Here is an 18,654-nt window from a genome sequence, read left to right as displayed (position 1 = left end):
CTCCCTGCATAGCAGCCCCACTCTGACATCTCTCCACTAATGTCCACAGCTGTTTGTGCATGTGTGTATTTTGGGCCTCTGTGTGTGAGAAGCAACCAGAATTTCCCTCAGGGATTTAGAATCAGAATTTAAAGTACTTTCATGCAAACTCCTGCAGAAGTAAAATTGCAAAAATACATTAATTGGCAATTTGTTTGGTCCGTACACATTGCTAGTTGATTAATTGCAAGTAAGACAGTGCATATATTTCCGATGCACCTGTATTATAAAATAGATACTGAAATGTAAAAAAATACTCGCAACCTTTGGAAAGTATTTTTTTTACCTAATAGTTGTTTTTAACACCAGTCCCACTTCTGACATCACAAAGGGCAGTAACTTCTCCCCCAGGTGGGTGACACTCCCACAGCTAGGTGTTTGTTCTGCCCTCTGAGTCTGCTTTTTCACCATAAACAATAGGACATGGTGCAAGAAAGCCCGCAGCACACCCCCTCCCAGAAAGGCGTGGTCAGACACAGCTCATTCACATTTAAAGGTACAGACACAGAAACAGTCTGTTCTGAGCAGGGCTGAAATAGAGGGGGTTATAGACATGATCAAATACAGCATCAGAGTGGATTTAGAACAAGAAACTTCACAGACATGTTTTGGGGAGCTCTGAGACTTATTCAAACTTTTTGCAGTCTTTGTTATAACACCATATAATCAATAGTTAGTAAAAAACAGAGAAACATATATTTGTGACTTGTGCATTTATTGCAATCAAACTGGTAAACCAGCACTTTACATGATGTTCATGTGTGAAATGACCCTAAAAACTGTCCAATCACCCATTTGATATTTCAAAGGAGAAGTTCAGATTTTGATATAAGACCCAATAATTGAAAAAGATATAAATATAGAAACAGCCTCAACCATAGAGTTGCATAAAAAGTGGACTTCACCACCAAGACATCACTTATCAGGCAGTTGACTGCTGCTTGGATTTATAGAGCTTGGGAGTTTTAGTAGTTGCTGTCTTGGTTTCTCAGAGTGACCCTATTTGGACAAGCTACGCCTCTTCCTGCTTCAGTGACTTGGCAATTATAAATTCTTCCAAAAGCATGCTCTGCTTTATTGTCTTTTTTTAACATTAAAGGGGACATTCTTTTGCAAAGTGATCGTCACACTGTTTAGAAGAAGACTAGTGATTGAAAACACAAACTCGTTAGGGAAATGTCGACTGAAGTAATTAATCGAGTGAGTAGTGGGGCAATTTCTCATTTAACTTTCTTTATTTTTTTATTATTTGCAACTAGAGGAGTCTCCCTTCGCTGAAAGAATTCAAGTTTAAGACACTTCCCTTTTCAAACGAAGAGGCTATGTTCACTTCTTTTATTCTAACTTTGGACTCAACATAACCCCTGCTGACACGTTCCCTTTCCTCTTAATGCTGACAATGCATGTCGCTTCTCCCTGCCGTCACATTTAAATAAACGTCATCCTCTCTGACATGAATTATATATTCATTAATTATATGAATTATAAAATATATGGATGAACTAACATGTGGGTAGGAGACACTTTTTTTAATCTAAGCAGGAAAGTATAAGTCTTTGGTCAACATTGAGACAATACAGGGGATCTGTTTCTTGCCACTATATCCAGGGAGGTTGGAGGAAGACTCAAAGTGTGTCGCGACTTTGCGGTTGACTCTGGTCATTATCTGCATCAGCTCCAGTTTTCCACTGTACTGCTGCAACATATCACACAACGCCTGCATGAACCATGAACCGTTGGATGTGTTTCTCCAGGAGTAGTAGCCTGCAAGACAATACACAGGGTTAACCCTCACACACAGGAAGGTGGATTACCTTTCATTACATTAACATATTAAAAAAAAACAGGATTATTCAGTCACTTGATAATTATTATTCCGTTTTTTTAAAGGAAAAAAAAACATTTCTGTTACCTGGAGCAGTTGAATAAGCGTACAGGAAATCTGCCTCCACAGGAATCCTCTCTGATTTTTCCTCTGCTACACTGTCTGTCTCAACCATGGCTCCACTATCCAGGTCTGAACCACGACACGCCTGAAAGGACAGGAAGTCAGCTGTGACCCTATAGACATGGCATGTGGTTAAAGAGCTACAATAACAACCAGTAGTGGTCGTTCTCTTGACTCACACAAGTTCATTCTTGGTTGATTGTAAGTGTTTATTAGTCACATGTCTGTTTTGAGCCAGAGTGAGCCCAGAGTTTTGACTTTTGCACATAAAGTTCCCAACTTTTAGAATTCAATGGTTGGTCTAAAATGGGAAAATCTCAAAAGATTTAACTGGTGAGAGTCCCTCTTAAAAATGTATACATCATGAAACAAACTTTACATGACGTAATAAGCATTTATAAGTGTAGCCTTTTGCAGCATTTTGAAAATACTGAAGTCGCTCCCACCTCATTTGGAAAAGCATTTTATTGAAGCTGTTGATATTCCTCTTATAGCACAACTCATTTCGTATTGTTCCAATTTTATTAATATCTAAATTTCCTTGCTAAAATTTGGCCTTTCGTTAACTTTCTTTTTGTTTCTTCACAGAGTACGCAGGTTTATGAAGAGCCAGGCAGACGCAGCATGTGGTTGTTTTACATTCTGTCCACTAGAGGGCGATCCAACATTACATTTAAGGCTTGTGAACCGCATCGGGTAACATCTTCATTGCTAAGCACTAGTTAATGTGAAGAGATTCAGAGGACCATATCTTCTTACAGTTTAACATTGTAGCTGTATAACATGAACAGTGAGGCGTTGTATGAGTCAGAGGCTTGTTTTGTTGTTAAAAATATAAGCCAATAGAATCCCAGATATTTTCAAAATTTAAATAGTAAAGAACAGGCTGTAAAAAAATCTGCTACTGTTACCTCAGACAGAAGATAAAAGTGATGGCACAATATGAACAGGCTTTTTTTTTTTTTAATCACAACATGTGCATTGTGTGTGGCGTTTAAGGAACATTTGACCAACCTGGATGAAGAAGAGCTTTGGTTTCCCTATCAGACTATTGCAACGATCTCCCTTAAAGTATTTTGTGAAGTTTTCCAGCTTTTCAAAGGCATCGATGCCGTAAATCCCGCCCTCTTCTCCATGACTTAGCAACACACATGCAAATGATGCACTATTGCTGTGGTCCTCCAGGGATACTAGACACACACACACACACACACACACACACACAAAAACAGTCAAATCACTTCTCACTTCTACTGTTGGGTAAGTTTGCAAAGTACAGAGACTGCACTGAAAGTTAGACAGGTTGACTTCTTAACAGTTCCCAAAACTCAGTGAAATCTATTAGTAGTGGGAGTAGTAAGAGTAGTGATAACAGAGAACATACATTGGGCTGCATTGTAAACATGTGCAGAGACACAGATGTAACCTTGAATGAATATAAATGTAATAAAATAATGAATAAAAGTTTTATTACCGCTAATCATCAGTTGTTTCATCTGATCCACGGTCTGATCGTTTGCAAATCTGACCTTGTAACCCAGACTAGAGAAGGTCTTTAGAGCAGTACCACCATCTACATCTGTTCCATTACGAACAGCCATATCTAGACACACAAACAACAGAGAAGGAGAGAGAGAGAGAGAGAGAGAGATTCAATAAACGTTCAATGTAGCCCGCAGAAAGGACGCCATGAGTCTCTGTGAAATGGTAGTTTTCCTGCATCTTGGAAGTCATACCTCAGCTGAATAATTGTGGCTTTGCTTATTACAGCGGTAAGAACCCAAAATAAACAGATTTAGCTTAAGTTAACCTCTGCAGATGGAGCACGAGCACTCAACACTAGGCTGCCGGCACCGCTTGAATTTAAATTCTCATTGACTTTTAATGTCATTGCACCTTGCAAATCACTTGTTTGGCATAGCTACTATTGGATCTTAATTCTAACAGACACACGCATAGATAAAGAACAAGTACGTCCATCTGCACATTTCATTTGTGATGGTTGAAACAGCACATGTGTTATTACCATTATTAACAATGACTCCGCTCTTGTTGGTATCTGAAAGAGCCATGACATTGAGCCAGAACAATAGCATGTTTGAATAAGTCATATGACCACATGCATTATGATCAGTTTTGTCATTTTGGATTAGCAGCATGCTGGTGTATGCCTCAGGCCAGGGTGTGAGATTTACTGAGTGGGTGTGTTTACTTGTGCTGCGGTGGAAGTTCTTGTTGTTGATGATCAGACAGGTTCCCATGCAGGGGTAGTCCATCTTGTAGCGGAAAGGGTCTGCTGCTTTGGTGCTGCTGTCGACCGGAACAGAGTCCATTTCCTCGGAAGTCTTTGCACTTCCTGCAGGCTCTGGATCCGCTCTGAAGAATGAAAAGACACAACAAAAAGCAGTTGAAATTTTCCTTTCTGTTTTTCTCTTTAATGGCGGCTCAGTGATGTCTGAACTTGAACGTAACTCGCTTATCAACAGTTTGCACCCTCTGATTAAATGAGTCACACAAACTGTTTAACTGTTGCTTTTTGGAACTCTGAGATCAGGCTATTCCTGGTTAACAAAGAGTCATCAATGCCTTGATAGCCTTCAGACTCGACTCCTGCAGCTCACTATATTTGGGTATTAACCAGGTCTTTATACACTGTTCAAAATGCAGCAGCTTTGCAGATTTAAAAAAAAATAAGGTATTACATTACACCTTTATTAGCATCCTTGCACTGACTCCCCGTTCTGTAAAGAATCCCATACAGAGTGATCGTGTTAGTATTTGAAGCCCTTCATGGCCTTGCTCAAAGCTACATCACTGAACTCTTATCACCATACAGTACAGCTAGCTCCCTCCCTCAGATCATCAGATCGAGGACTTCGAACCATCCCACGAGCACGTCGAAGACTTTTCGGAGACAGGGCCTTCTCTGTAGCCGCGCTGAAACTGTGGAGTTACCTGCCGTTACAGACAAGATCAACAGATTCTCTGGACTCACTTTTAATCCCTGGCCTTCTCTTGCAGTTGACTCCTTACTTGAGTTGAATCTTTACTTGTTTGATGAAAGCTTCTGTGTGTGTCTATATATGTGTATTTCTGATGTCTGTTGCTGCATGCATGTTGACTGAGAAAGCTGAGGTTCACTGCTTAACTAATGCTGTGTGCAAGTGTTTGTGCCTGTATGTACACATTTTCCCTTCAACTATTCTTGTCATGTGATAATCTTTGGATTGGTGTTTTTACTCTATATGTTTATTTTCTTTTAAGTCCGATTTTTATGCTTAATATTACACTTTGGTACAATCCCTGTTTGTTTTCAAAGCTCTTTAAATAGACTTGACCTTGACTGTCCGATGTAAAGTTTGTCCTGTAACAATTAACATGCTAAAGAAAGCAGCTAACATTAGCCGCATGGAATCAATAAAACCATTAATCAGAGGGGCAAATGGCTCGGCCCTTGTGTAGGGTCAGTTCCAACCTTTTATATATCTTATTTTATTAATGTACGTGTGTGTAGTATGTTCAACAACAGAGTGTAAAAAAATTAATTTCCCCGGCAGGCTTTATAAAGTAAATCTTTTCTCTAAAATACAAAGTAGATGCCATGCATACAGGTTTTAGCCAACCTCTGTCCCTGGCTTGGCTTTACTGATTACAACAGAATCATTATACTTAAAGAAAGACAGAAACAGTGATACTATACAAAGATAGAGCGAAGAATAAGGCTTACAAATGGTTCATAGCCTACACTGCAGCAAACTGGAGAACAGACAAAAAGGCACACACACACTCACATTAGCTTTTGTCTTTGTTTAGAAACACTAGGTTAGGGGTGCTGATCATATGTTGTTTGGTTGGTTAGTTAGGGTTCGATTTTCATTTCTTTCCACCAATTCGACTAAGTATGTGAAACATAATTAAGACACCTTCTGTTTTACTCAGTTATTGATTTGAGCAGCACTCGTTGGCCCCTTTAGGTTTGCCTCACTTTCTGTTATGCATCACAACTTTACTTTCTTTTTGTAATAAATAACTTGAATTTAACACCATCTGGTTTTCATGTTGCTTCCCTTTCCCCACACAGTTCAGTCTGAATGTCATCAAAGCGAGACTGTTTCAAGTGCCAATCCACCTTTCTTGATCGGTGATGCTGATCGGCGCCGTCAGTCCGATATCTGATATGTGAATGACGTCAATACTGAACCTGATACTGATATTAGATCAGATCTGTCACATCTCTAAAAACTACGATCCATTACAAAACACATTACATCTTATATTGTAAAAAAAAAAAAAACTGCCATTTTTTGAGTTTATATAAAGGTGACTGTTTTTTTGAGTAAAAAAAAGAAATTGCACCCAGCACCTCCGAGAAATCCAGACAGACTGACACTTTTTGTTCTGTCATAACTGCCAGGTTGGGACAAACTGCACCTTTGTGTTTTACTCATAAGCTCAGCACCCATAGCCTTTATCTAACAAACAGCAGAGCTTTGACTGAGCACAGGTCTAATCAAGTGATAACACCTGAGCAGCTCATATCTCTATGAAGATTTACGGATCTGTTTTGTCATGTAGAGAGTGTGCAGACGTAGCTACATGTGGGCAGTCGGAGACTCATCATTGTGTGCAAAACATACCTCTTTTGAAAAAGTTTGAAGGCGTCCGGCTCGTCTCCACCTCCCTTCCTGTCACCATTGCTACGAGGTTCGGCCATGTTTCTACAGACATTGATGGATAAGAAAGAATGAAAGATAAACATCAGTATAAAAACATGCTACTCGATTTGCATCTGTATTTGTCCTCTGCTTCCCAGGTGTTCATTATCTTTAAAGGTCACATATTATGCAAAAATACACTTTACCATGTGTTTCTAACACTACTATGTGTCTCTAGTCTGTCTACAAACTCCTCAATTATGAGAAAAGTCCATCATCTCCGTCTTCTGCCTGCTCCACTTTTCAGAAAATGTGTGCTCAAACAGGCCGTTTGGAGATTTACCCTTCATGACATCACAAAGGGCAACAACCCCTAACCCTGGTGGGTGACACTCCCACAGCTAGGTGTTTGTTCTGCCCTCTGAGTCTGCCTTCTCATCGTAAACATTTGGGCATGGAGCGAGATAGCCCGAGCCACATCCCCTTCCAGAGAGGGGGCGTGGTCAAACACAGCTCATTTGCATTTAAAGCTACAGACACAGAAACAGCCTGTTCTGAGCAGGGCTGAAATAGAGGCGTTTATAGGCATGGTAAGATACAGGAGCAGATAGAAACTTCACAGACATGTTTTGTAGAGCTCTGACACTTATTTAAACTTGTTGAGCATTAATGTTTTCCAGGATCACTCACACTCATTTTCAAAAGGCTTTTGCTCCTCTTAATTTTGTTGTTGTTGTTCTGGGATGTGTTTTTTGTGTTGGTCTGCCTTTAACTGTTTTAGAAACCTTTTCTTTATTTATATCTGGACTGTGCTGGTCCTCAAAACATTCATAAGTTACAAGAGCGCGTTTGATATCTTGGGCATAAATCTGACTGTCAACAAGGACCATTTCCACGACACTGAGATAGTTAATCCAATGAAAGCTTTTTGACAGTGAGGTATGTGGTTAATCGTGTGAAACCAGTCATTCTTTTGTTTTTTTGAGCAGCTGATGTACATTTCAATTAACGTCACTGGGGTGGCAGCAGGAATGTCATCGAATCAAGAAGATAACAGTTTGAAGAAGGATGGTTTATAATAACCAAGCTTCACTCTGGAAGAAGCTAAAATAGAGAAAAATGTACTTTTTAAGCTGTTTTGATTAACCACAGAGACCAGAGCGTGAACTGTTTTTGTTTGTCTGATTATTGCAGTCAGTTTGAAACCATCGTGGTGTGCAGGTTTGAAACTCAAAGGTAATCTTAGTTAATAAATGAATAAATGAGCATGCTGCGTCAGATTAGAAACAAGTAGGATCAACAAAAATCCCCTGATGAGACACTCAATGACTCATAGTTTCGTAGTACTTTCATGGAAAATAAACCCCCATAATGTATCATTTATATTTATTCAAAAAATATTAGCAGATATCCAGTATGAGTGTCTCACATCCATCAGAGTGACTATGGGGTGCCGATTGTAAAAATGTATATTTTAGATATATTTTCAATATTTAGTTAATATCCTTGTAAAATGTGGATGGTAATGGTTGAGCTCCTTGGAGAGCAGCCCGCACACCGGCCAAAACCGCCCGCTCGATCGCCGTGCGCTGGTCTGAGGCTAATTCAAGGGGCGTGGAATTACATGATTTGCATATTTTATAAATATTTAGCTTTACACTTGGCGACACATTTAGATATAGATTTCGATTTAACATTTCGATTTAACATTTAACATTTCGATTTAACATTTAGATATAGATATAACATTTCGATTTAACATTTAACATTTCGATTTAACATTTAACATTTCGATTTAACATTTCGATTTAACATTTAGATATAGATATAACATTTCGATTTAGATATAACATTTCGATATAATATTTACATTTAGATTTATTATTAAATATTTCTTCAACACTTAAACTTTGCAATTATTGTGAAGGATATTAACTAAATGTTGAAAATATATCTAAAATATATATAACAACGTTTGTACAATGGGCACCCCATAAGTGACGTCATGAGGTTTGGACGTGGCTCATAATGAAACTCATCAGTCACAGCAGGAAATTATTCAAGTCCTACCTATCAACAAATGTAGGTCAGTGAGTTTCAGTTGAAGGTCAGTGACTTTGTAATAGCTATTAATTAAAAGCTATTGATTAGTAATCACAAATAACCAAATACTCGTGAATTAGATTTCAAATGTTGACTTAACATGTGAGGATAAAACGAATCGTTAAATATTTAGAGAGGATTCATTCAAAGCTTGTTATCATTATCCCAACTAAAATGGCTCAAATGACAACGAATCAAAACACTTTTCGAAGCCCCTGAAATAACATATTAGTTAGATATGACACCTGACTAAGAATCAGCTGACCTACATCTGAAAACTGGTTAATCAGGTGTTACCTGAAGTAGGTCGTGTCATTAATGAACAACACACAGAGGACAAACTATTAAGAATAATAACTTTCAGATACACATACCTATTCGTCTGCAGGTGTTCTTCGAAAGCTAGATACAACTCTCGTTATCAGTAGTCCTTCCGTCTTTGCTACTTCTCTACAGGAGTTGGTAAAATGTTCAAAGTACAGGGCGAGAACTTTCAGCCAATCATGACCGCTGCTTCCTGATTGGCGGGAGAAACCGCAACGCGTCACGCTTAACTTTCATTTGATTGGCTTGGAAAACTGAGATAAGACAACCAAAGGCCTATAAAAAGATCTCTTACAAAACTCCGCAGTCAACTAGTTCCCCAGCGTGTTAGTACATGCGTGAGGAAACTTCCTGAACAATTTAATGAGGAACAACCCGTCAGTGAAAACGACTGTACAGAAGTCATAGAGGATCCAAAGCACTCATGTTATTCTTCTGTCATGTTTTGTCTTCGTATTTGGATGTAATGACTTATCAAGTATAAATAAATGGTAAACGGACTTGAGCTTGTGTAGCACTTTTCTACTCTTCTGATCACTCAAAGCGCTTTTACACCGCAGGTCATACATGTGTTTCATACACATTCACACACTGATGGCTGCGCTGTACAGTGTCCATCAGTGTTAGCACTGCAGACGAAGCAGCGGGAGCAACTTGGGGTTAAGTGTCTTGCCCAAGGACATGTCGGGCATGTGGCCGCAGGAGCTGGGGATCGAACCCCCTCTCGCTACCAATGAGCCACATCTGCCCCCAAATAAAGTAAAAGTAAACAACAAAAAAGTCATAGAGGACTTAACATCAACCTTATACCATTACATTTTTTGTGCATTCTTATTGCAAGAAAAACACAAAAACATTCATTTTTTTGAATTTATTATACACACAGTATCACAGTCATTCCCAAAATGGAGCGTGTCCATTGGGGGGCCTGGCAATTCTTAACAAATACATAGCAAACAACTTTTCACTGCGATCAGAGCATGGCTCTATGGCCTCGACATCCTTAAGCATGGCTCATTTTGTGAAAATGTACAAAGTGATCTAAACCAGAGGTCTCAAATTCAGCCTTTCATGTTGCAGTAATCACTGTTAACACTTTTAAAAGTTTGTTGAAAGTCTTTGACTGGTTTACATTTTTATGAGAGTGGATGAGTGGTTTGCCATATTATTTCCCATTCATCTTCTGTCTTTTTCCCAGTTGATTACTGGTATGTTTTTCTTAAGGGTGACGCTCTGCAGCCTTGAGTAGTTTGGTCTCCAACTGCAGAGCCGGTAAGCTGGAAGCCCCGTACTGGACGGAAGGAGGAGAGGACGGAGGAAATTTGGTATCATGACAATAATTGGACAGCAAATGTGTGTATGAGTGTTGTGTGTATCTGTGTGTGTGTGTGTATACCGTCTCTTTCTTTTTGGGGTGTTTGTGTCTGCAGACCAGGTATTGTCTGTTGAGCTCTCTGACGTCCTGCAGGAACGCTTGGCCTTGTCTCAGATCAGATAATCGGAGTTTAAGTTCTGCTTTCTCCTTCTTCAGAAGAAACACCTTCCTCTCCGCCCTGACAAAACACACAAAGAAATGGATATTGTGACTACTTGGGAGTAACCATGACTCCACAAAGTTTTATTATTCAGGGGGGGAGGTTTAATGGATTTTTTAAAACTCTGAAAACACAGTTGGTTATGGATGTGATTATGCATCATGCTGGTAATCTTTCTGTTGTTTAAAGACTTGTGTTATTTAAAAGGCGACTTTGTCGACATATACACATGGAAGTTACACTTCAAATTAGTTTATGAAAATGAAAAAGTGTGTTTGGACCACAGTACTGCTGCTCGCTCACTTCATCATCTCATGTTTGGCATCCAACAGTCTCTGTGTCTTTTTACGGATCAAAGAACCCACCTGAAACACACACACATAACACACACCAGTTAGAAGAAGAGCTTTTGTATGAGTCACGCTAGCAGCTCTATGACGCTTTTCCGCGACACAGTGGTTCTTTGACTGAATGGTAACATCAGCACGCTAAGATGTTCAAAATGGCAGTGCTAGTAAGATGATAGATAGTTTGTGGTGTGAGCAATCTCATATTTGCTTTTCTGATATTCTTGGGGCCGATTCACCCACATCCTCAAATGTCAACTTAACGGTGGTGCTACCAGAAAAGTCAGTAGGACTCCTGTGGGCACCATGAATGACTCCCAGTTCTTCCATTACTAGTTTGGATACTGAAGTTAGAATTAAAGTGGTTCTATGGCCTCTACATGCTTAGAGCAATGCTTATAGCATGGGTAAAGAGATAAAGATGAACTTTAATGTCTCACATAAAGCACGAGCAGGACAGTGGTATTGGTTTTCTTTTCACAAGTTATGCCAAAATTAATAATACAGCAAATATCAGGAGTTTTTCTGGAGTTTTCTGCAAGTGTGAAAGCCCTCGGTGAGAAATATGTCTTGGGCTCTTTTCCCCACACTGCAGCCATAAAAAACAACAATCAATCAACATCATTCACATCAAACATCAAACAATCAATCAATCTTTATTTGTATAGCATCAACTCATAGTGTTAACTCAAGACACTAAAAAGCAGGTAAAAGACCTTTCTCGTTGTCTTTTAATATTACAAAAGAGCAGGTAAAAAGACCTTACTTATTGTTATATTACAAAGACCGGCTTAACCCATCATGAGCACTTTAGCAAAGCAGCAAAAGTTAATGAACATTATTAAATCACATCCAGAAAATAAGGAAGAATATAAATAACATCAGGTTCTTAAAATACCAGTGCAAAGACGCAAAAAACAATTATAGTCCAGTGCTTGTCCTGTTTTATAAGCCACTATTTAAAAGCCTTATAGACTTTGAAATAAAGCTGGTTGTGATAGTTACCTTGACGTTTTCTCTTTTAAGAACTCCGAGCTCCTTGTTAGCAGAGATCTGGAAATGAAAAAGAACAACGGCGGACATCAATGTTTCCTTCTAAAAGATTTATTCTGATGTTCGTCTTCATCAGTGGCGTCTTGTTTGTTGGATATGTTGTGGTGTATGTTCGTTCTAATTCACTGTTGACATGGTCAATACAACCACCCAAGGTCAATAAAAAAAAGTGACTCTTGGGTGTGTGGATACTGGAGGAAATTTTAAAAAATGTCAGAGAAGATACCTCAAAAAAGTCCACAGGCTGAGAGAAGTGCAGAAAAGTGCAGGAATCTCCTCAGTCAGTTTAGCGACACAATAAGGAAAAATGCTTTTGAAAAAACATGATTTGTTTTAGCTTTAAGATCAAAGACTACTTTTTATTTTACTATTGCAAACATTAAACCCAAGATAATATCTCATATGAATCAAAAGAGCTTCAAAGTGAAGCACCATTTTCCTTCTACAACACTTCCATGACTTTCTATGTGCAGAACAAATGATAAAATAGTTCAGAAATCAGGTGGTTATACCGTAAGAGACTCTACAGCTGGGGCCAGATTCTTCTCTGAGTGAAGTTCAAAGTACATACTGCATCATAAATGTTCCTTTCTTGTGAACAAAACTGTGTAAAACTCTGAACATCAACTACACAGAGTCATGATATTTGTCAGTGTGAGAATGAAGGAGAAGTCTGACCTTTTCCATGAGCTGCTGTTTGACATTCGTTGAGAACGAATCAATGGATTGTTTGACTGCTTTAGACTCCACAGACTCTCTGAAAAACAAACAACGAACACAAAACACCATTAATGACAAACATTGACTAAAACTATCTAAACTATCATGAAATAAGTCATGACACAGGATATAAAGGATTGAATAACAGGCTACAGGCAGGAAGAGACGTCTTGTTTTACCTGTACTGGTCACAGAAATGACTGAAGGTGTCCAGCACAACCTCCAGCTCCGTTCCTCTCTGACCACTCTGTTTCTTACTCCTCTGTGTCTCTGTGTCCGCCTTGTCTGCTTCTGCTGATTCACTGCCTTCAGGTAGACAATCACGGTTTGTTTGTGAACAGAAGAAAAAAAACAAAGTGTGTATTTTTAGAAGTTGTTCACAACAAAGAATGAAACCAGCCCTGAATCCCTTACATATCCAAACCCCAGAATCATGTTATAATACTTCAGCTGCACTGTACATTGCAGGGCCAATGTAGAGTATTTTTGGACTTTATTAGGTCTGCACAGTATGAGGAATATGCCATGTGTGAAAACGGTGGCAGAAAAATGGTCACAGAAACTTGGAGGGAAGAGGGGGCGAAACCGGAACAAAAATAAAAATCTTCTACAATTTTTTTCTTAGATTTTCTTTTTATTTGTTATTGATTACTAGAAATCTAAATGTGTTTTCTTTTTCTATGACAATCTTTCAATATTGTAAAACAAAAAACTAAAACAAAAAATGTTATGTGATGAATGATTAACGAGGGAGAAAAAAATTGTAAGACAATATGTAACTCTTAATTTAACTGTTGATTATTGTTGAATCTATAAAAGGCTGTTTACAAAAACATACATCGAATGAATTGGATGAAATAAAATGAAAATATATTAAGGAGTGGTTTATTAATTTATTAAACATATAAGTTTAATATGTGCAATCGTAACATAAAAGGAACTTGTGCAATTTTGCTAAAGGGTTTTCCAACAGAGGTTGGTGCTATATGGGGGTCCTTGGCATGGCAAAGTTTGGGAACCCCTGTGTTAGCCTCTCCTAACAGCACGCGACGCAATTAGGCAGCACAAAGCAGCTTTTTTTTCCCACCGACACCCTGTTTCTAGTTTCCTCCCTGATGCTTGCATAGAACCCTAGGGACAAGGAAACGAAAGTTTTTTTTCAGCTCTCCACGAGCCGTTAACTGACGAGCCTCTGAGTGTTGTGATTTGAGTCATGAGCTCGTAAAAAGCACCACACATCAGTTTGTCCACCTTCAGTACAAAAACACTAAAAGTCATACTGTTTGCAAAGGGAAACTGAAATTCACAGAGCAGAGATCTGAACTATTTAACGGATGCAGTGTGGACAGCGAGCGTGCAATTGTGTGTGATGTGACAGGATATCTCACACTCGCTGTCAGAACATGGTGTTAACAGTTTAACTCATTATATGCTGGGTTTTTTTATGTGTACAAAAAAAAATTGAAAACCTCAAGCACTCTCCCAATAGCCGTTCACACATTAAACGATGGGATATTTCCTCCCCTGTAACTTTCTTCTTGGCCAGACGTCCACAATGATGCTAACCTCTTGTGCTCTCTGCTCTTACCTGATGAAGACGTTCTGGATTTAGCACTACCAGGTGAAGACTTTCTGGTTCCACGCAAACTATTTGCCTTGGTCTTCTTTTGACTCGGGCTCTAAAGAAATGACATTAAGAAAAGACGAAAACGTGAGCCACATTTTGAGTTCCATTTATACGTGTGAGTCCTGGGCTTTTTGCTGCAGCAGACCTGCTGACGTGAGTTCATACCCAGCTGGTGTCCTCGTCCACCAATTCTTCATCAGAGGACAAGATGGTCTTACGTGTTTGCCGGGCGGTGTCCGTGTCAGACTCCTCCTTGAAACAAATAATGCAGCAACACGTCGTCTCAACATAACTAGTCCAATTACGTTTTACACTAACAAAGCTTGAGATGTTATCATCGACATTCTCACCTGTGACTGAGGGTCATTAGACTGTCCACTTCCTGATTTACTCTTTCTCTTTTTGACCGTCACCTGCTGGTTTTTCACCTTCCTTGTTGGGACAGAGAGACGGACGGATGAATATGTTGATGGGAAGAGAGGAGAAGCAGACAGTTCGATACATCATCATGTATCATGCAAGTCAAACAAACAAGCACAAAGAGGACAGACAGGATGTAAAGTAATAACTGGGTTACCCTGCATCCACAAGAGCCAGGCTATTATCTGCCAAGTTCTTCAAGCTGTCCTACGAACAGACTTCACTACACTCTGCCACACTCAGGAAATATTGTCAAAATCAACGATGTGTTGTAAAAAAATTCACCCCACGTAAACTGTGTGCCCATGATGACAATAACTAATCAGCCCTGTTTGTTTGTTTTTTTGTACCAGGCTTTAAACATTTATTTCTGCTGGCTTTTTTTGGCTGTGGTGGGTATGTGACTTCTGGGGTTTCTGGAACCAGCCTCAAGTGGACACTATGCGAACTGCAGGATTTTGCACTTCCTACATTGGCTTCATTTTTCAAGACCGGAGGTTGCTGCTTGGTTTAGATAAAGGCAGTGGGTTTCCATGCCTACTGGACCATGTCTTTATAGACAAAAAGCCTTCACCCTGAACCTTACCACCTTAGGCTGGAACAAACCAGAGTCAGAATCAGATTTATTGGCCAGGTTTGATCACACGTACAAGGAATTTGATCTCGGTAAACTGAGCTCTCCATGTGCAAAAGACTTGTACAAAAGTATTGCAGCTCAATCATGACTTCTGGGACTCCATACATGTGTGGTGGTGACTGTGTCTGCAGAGACCCCGTCCTCTGACTGATTTGATGTTTTAGTTTGTATTGGTTGACTCAGGAGCTGGTGTGTTTCCATCAGCCAACGACAGCACACACGTGAGTTTAGGAGTGGATACAATTCAGCAATTAGACGCAATTCAGACCAGCGAATAGGATGGACATGGACGTAGCACCGAAGAAGAGAAACGCCTAGTGGATAAAGATTGTTCTGAAACAAGTGTCAACTTAGGGTTAGCTTTCACAGTGGGACGCGGAGCTGGCCTTCTATTCTGTTGGACAGGCAGGTACCAAACACCTGAAGTCAGCTTGTGATAGTGTGCGATAGCTTGCGAGGTCGGTACAAGCAGTAAACATACACACTACGTCCTGTAGTGAGAGTGCGCTTCTGGGGGTGAACAACCCGGGAGGAGGGGCCAACATTTATTTGATCTTACCCGGCCTTGACATTTCCTGCAGTACTCCTACTCCTCTGCTTCTTCTCCTCTTCCTCTCCATTCTCTGCATCCCTCTCCGTTTCCTTCCTCTTCACGGCAGCTCCACGCTGCTTCACAAAAGTCTTTGACGTCTTAGGAACGCCTTTCCTCCCATCTTCCTTCTGTCCCCCGGAGACATTTAAATCCTCCTCCACGGCCGTACTGTGCAGAGGGTTACCTAGTTTGATGTTCAGAGAAATGGAGACATCAAAACAGAATGTAGGAGTAATACATGAAGAGAGTTGTAGCTGTGAAATGTGCTTCATACAGATTACGCAGTGAAACAAGTCAGACTGAACTTGCTTTGTGAAAACTGTAACCCAAGAGTCGGACGAGATCGACAAATAAACAGCTCCATGCACGACTGGTCCACTTGTAATAGTTTCCAAGAACTTTATTGATTTAATTATTATTAGCAAAAACTTTAACACACAGTTTAGAAGTGCTGGTATGTTAAGACTTTCCATTGTGTATTAGAAGTGGACGTTGGGTCATTGGGTTTTGAGAGTGAAGCCAGTGACATAGAGTCATGAAACTGTACTCTTTCTAATGGACAGCAGGGGGCGACTACACTGCTTTTTAAAATATGAGTCAATAGGACATCACCCGGAGTTTCTCCTGCAAGACCCCTAGTATGTTTTCCGCAGAAAGTCCGAGTGGGCTGATGTGAGAACGCAGCAGCATCCTCCTGGGGAATTCATCTCGAGCCAATGGGAAGGAGAGTGACCTCACTGCTGCACGGTGCATAAAGTGTCCGCACGCGACCACTACGATCTCCGTGCACGTAATTAAACGGCTGCATTATGTTTTCTGTTTGTCAGTATGTTGTTCTCCACTCTTTTGTGGATGTTGTCATTCCATTGGATTACACAGAGCATTGATATGAAGGCAAATATTCTCATTATAACGTCGTGTAGCGGACTCTGTTGCTTAGTTCACTACTTTCGCGTTGTTTTCCCCCCCTCCCCCTCTGACAGGGATAGTCCCCCGCTGTGAGGAGCACATGTGAACGGCTAGGTCAGGAGAATCTCTGGATCAGTCCTCCTGAAATTATCTAGATATTATCCAGAGTGCATATGTGAAAACGGCTATAGTCTATGATAAAGACTCACCAAAATTTGGCTGCAGTCCCTCCATGAAGCTGGCTCTCTCAATGGCAGACAGGTTAGGAGAGTCCACACCATCCATAGCTGAACCTTTCTGAGATTGAACAGAATATATCAATCTTTTTTTCAGACACATATCAGAATGAAACACCCTCATGCTGCTTCAAAAAAATGACTGTTTGTCATCTATTTTAAAAAGACATTCCTCACACTAGTGTTCTTCAAATCTTAGTGCACTACATTTTGATTAGATGAGTAGTGAAAATGATGCAGGGAGCATTTACACACTCACTTGATTCTCATCTTTTTTCGGTGCTTTGGCTCTTCTGCCCTTTTTGGCACTGTGGAGACAAACGGGATTCTGTTACTATGTTGGTTTGTGTCTTCTTGACACAGAAGATGCAGCCTCAAGCCTTTGTTTGATGTTGACTACAAATCTATAAAGCAGGTTGTTGAAATGAATCATTTCTATGATGGATCCCGATGTGGATGTGGACCATCAGAACATGAGCGATGGTTACATACTGACGCTGCGTGTAGACTTTCCGGCTGTGGCTGGATCTATATGATTTATTCATTTTGGTTTAAAGACATTTATATTGACATTCATTTCTAAAGCACTTTCTTAATAATGATGAAAAATTAGCCGTCTCAATACCAATTAAATAATAATCCTGATTATGATTTTGGCTATAATCGAGCAGCTCTAGACCTCAACCCAAACCTCCTTCACTTATGTACCATGGACTGTAAAGAGCACTACTACCACATTGAAACTACCAAGCTAAATTCATTATAAACATTACCGGTTTTTTCGACATTACAGGGCTGTTAATAAATCTGTATCTTATATTTCTCACCTCATTTTCGGAGCTTGTTCGTAAACAAACCATAGACTGTAAACAACTGAAGCAGCTTCCCGCAAAATGCTTCAAGTTTTGGACTGTACCATTTTAGACACACGGGGGAAGGTGGTGGTACTAGTATGTTACAACATTGAAGTTAAAAACATATAATGGTTTTTTTTTTCTTTTATTAGATACACAAATTCACGACATAGGTTGAAACTGAAATAATAGCGATATAGTTCACTGAGAAAAATGGATGTGCTGAAAATGTTGTAAAAGCGTCAACCCCGTGTTAGAAAAGCTCTATCCCGGTCCTACGGCGAGCGTGAGGGTTATACCATCCAGCCATACTAATTTTTTCCCGTGTTTCCTCCACCTTTATTCACAACAACAGACAGCTGTATCTGTTTACAATGAGGCAATATCTATTGAAACCATGTACACGGATGAATGTACAATATGTATCACATTTATTTGATTATATAAAAAGTGTAAGAAAAAATACAGTTTTAGTCCAGGTATAGATTTTAAACAGTCTACTGCAAGCTGTAACAGTTTTAACTTATTTTACTCATTGAATTAATGTACTTGATCTTGTTACTGAATCATGTAAATTTAGAATGAAGGATTATAATCAAAGATGTGTCAAGTACACACAAGGGTTTTTCTTAGTACTATTTTCCAAAGACTAAAC

General features: G+C 39.6%; 2 protein-coding genes across 2 annotated transcripts; both read right to left on the bottom strand.

Moving 5' to 3' along the window:
- Positions 1-735: 735 nt before the first annotated feature.
- Positions 736-9,276, bottom strand: LOC132982350 (caspase-3-like). The gene is made up of 7 exons (XM_061048801.1): positions 9,120-9,276; positions 6,625-6,705; positions 4,200-4,363; positions 3,462-3,590; positions 3,002-3,177; positions 1,952-2,072; positions 736-1,803 (listed from the first exon to the last, which is right to left on the bottom strand). Exons 2-7 carry the CDS (start codon positions 6,699-6,701, stop codon positions 1,574-1,576), a joined length of 897 nt encoding a protein of 298 aa, XP_060904784.1. The 5' UTR covers positions 6,702-6,705; positions 9,120-9,276; the 3' UTR covers positions 736-1,573.
- Positions 9,277-10,288: 1,012 nt separating this feature from the next.
- cenpu (centromere protein U) lies at positions 10,289-18,109 on the bottom strand. Its single transcript, XM_061049143.1, has 13 exons — positions 17,973-18,109; positions 17,405-17,453; positions 17,119-17,206; positions 15,968-16,184; positions 14,702-14,783; positions 14,517-14,603; positions 14,313-14,403; positions 12,904-13,030; positions 12,683-12,761; positions 11,957-12,004; positions 10,908-10,969; positions 10,502-10,622; positions 10,289-10,360 (listed from the first exon to the last, which is right to left on the bottom strand). The coding sequence occupies exons 1-13, from the start codon at positions 17,975-17,977 to the stop codon at positions 10,289-10,291; spliced, it is 1,128 nt and encodes a 375-aa protein (XP_060905126.1). The 5' UTR covers positions 17,978-18,109.
- Positions 18,110-18,654: the final 545 nt, after the last annotated feature.

The sequence above is a fragment of the Labrus mixtus genome, chromosome 10 (assembly GCF_963584025.1).
Source record: "Labrus mixtus chromosome 10, fLabMix1.1, whole genome shotgun sequence".
NCBI classification, from domain to species: domain Eukaryota; kingdom Metazoa; phylum Chordata; class Actinopteri; order Labriformes; family Labridae; genus Labrus; species Labrus mixtus.
The sequence above is the reverse complement of the archived record's forward strand: the minus strand, read 5'-3'. Positions and strand labels throughout refer to the sequence as shown.

What these genes read in the sequence shown, in the direction of transcription:
- LOC132982350 (XM_061048801.1), bottom strand. Translation starts at nt 6,701, where the DNA reads ATGGCCGAACCTCGTAGCAATGGTGACAGGAAGGGAGGTGGAGACGAG. An exon ending in GAAACAACTGATGATTAGCG is followed by an intron (nt 3,178 to 3,461) that starts GTAATAAAACTT and finishes GTGTGTGTCTAG; the next exon opens with TATCCCTGGAGGACCACAGC. An exon ending in CGCTTATTCAACTGCTCCAG is followed by an intron (nt 1,804 to 1,951) that starts GTAACAGAAATG and finishes ATTGTCTTGCAG; the next exon opens with GCTACTACTCCTGGAGAAAC.
- cenpu (XM_061049143.1), bottom strand. An exon ending in GCAGGAAATGTCAAGGCCGG is followed by an intron (nt 14,784 to 15,967) that starts GTAAGATCAAAT and finishes TGTCCCAACAAG; the next exon opens with GAAGGTGAAAAACCAGCAGG. An exon ending in GCCAAACATGAGATGATGAA is followed by an intron (nt 10,623 to 10,907) that starts GTGAGCGAGCAG and finishes GTGTTTTGTCAG; the next exon opens with GGCGGAGAGGAAGGTGTTTC.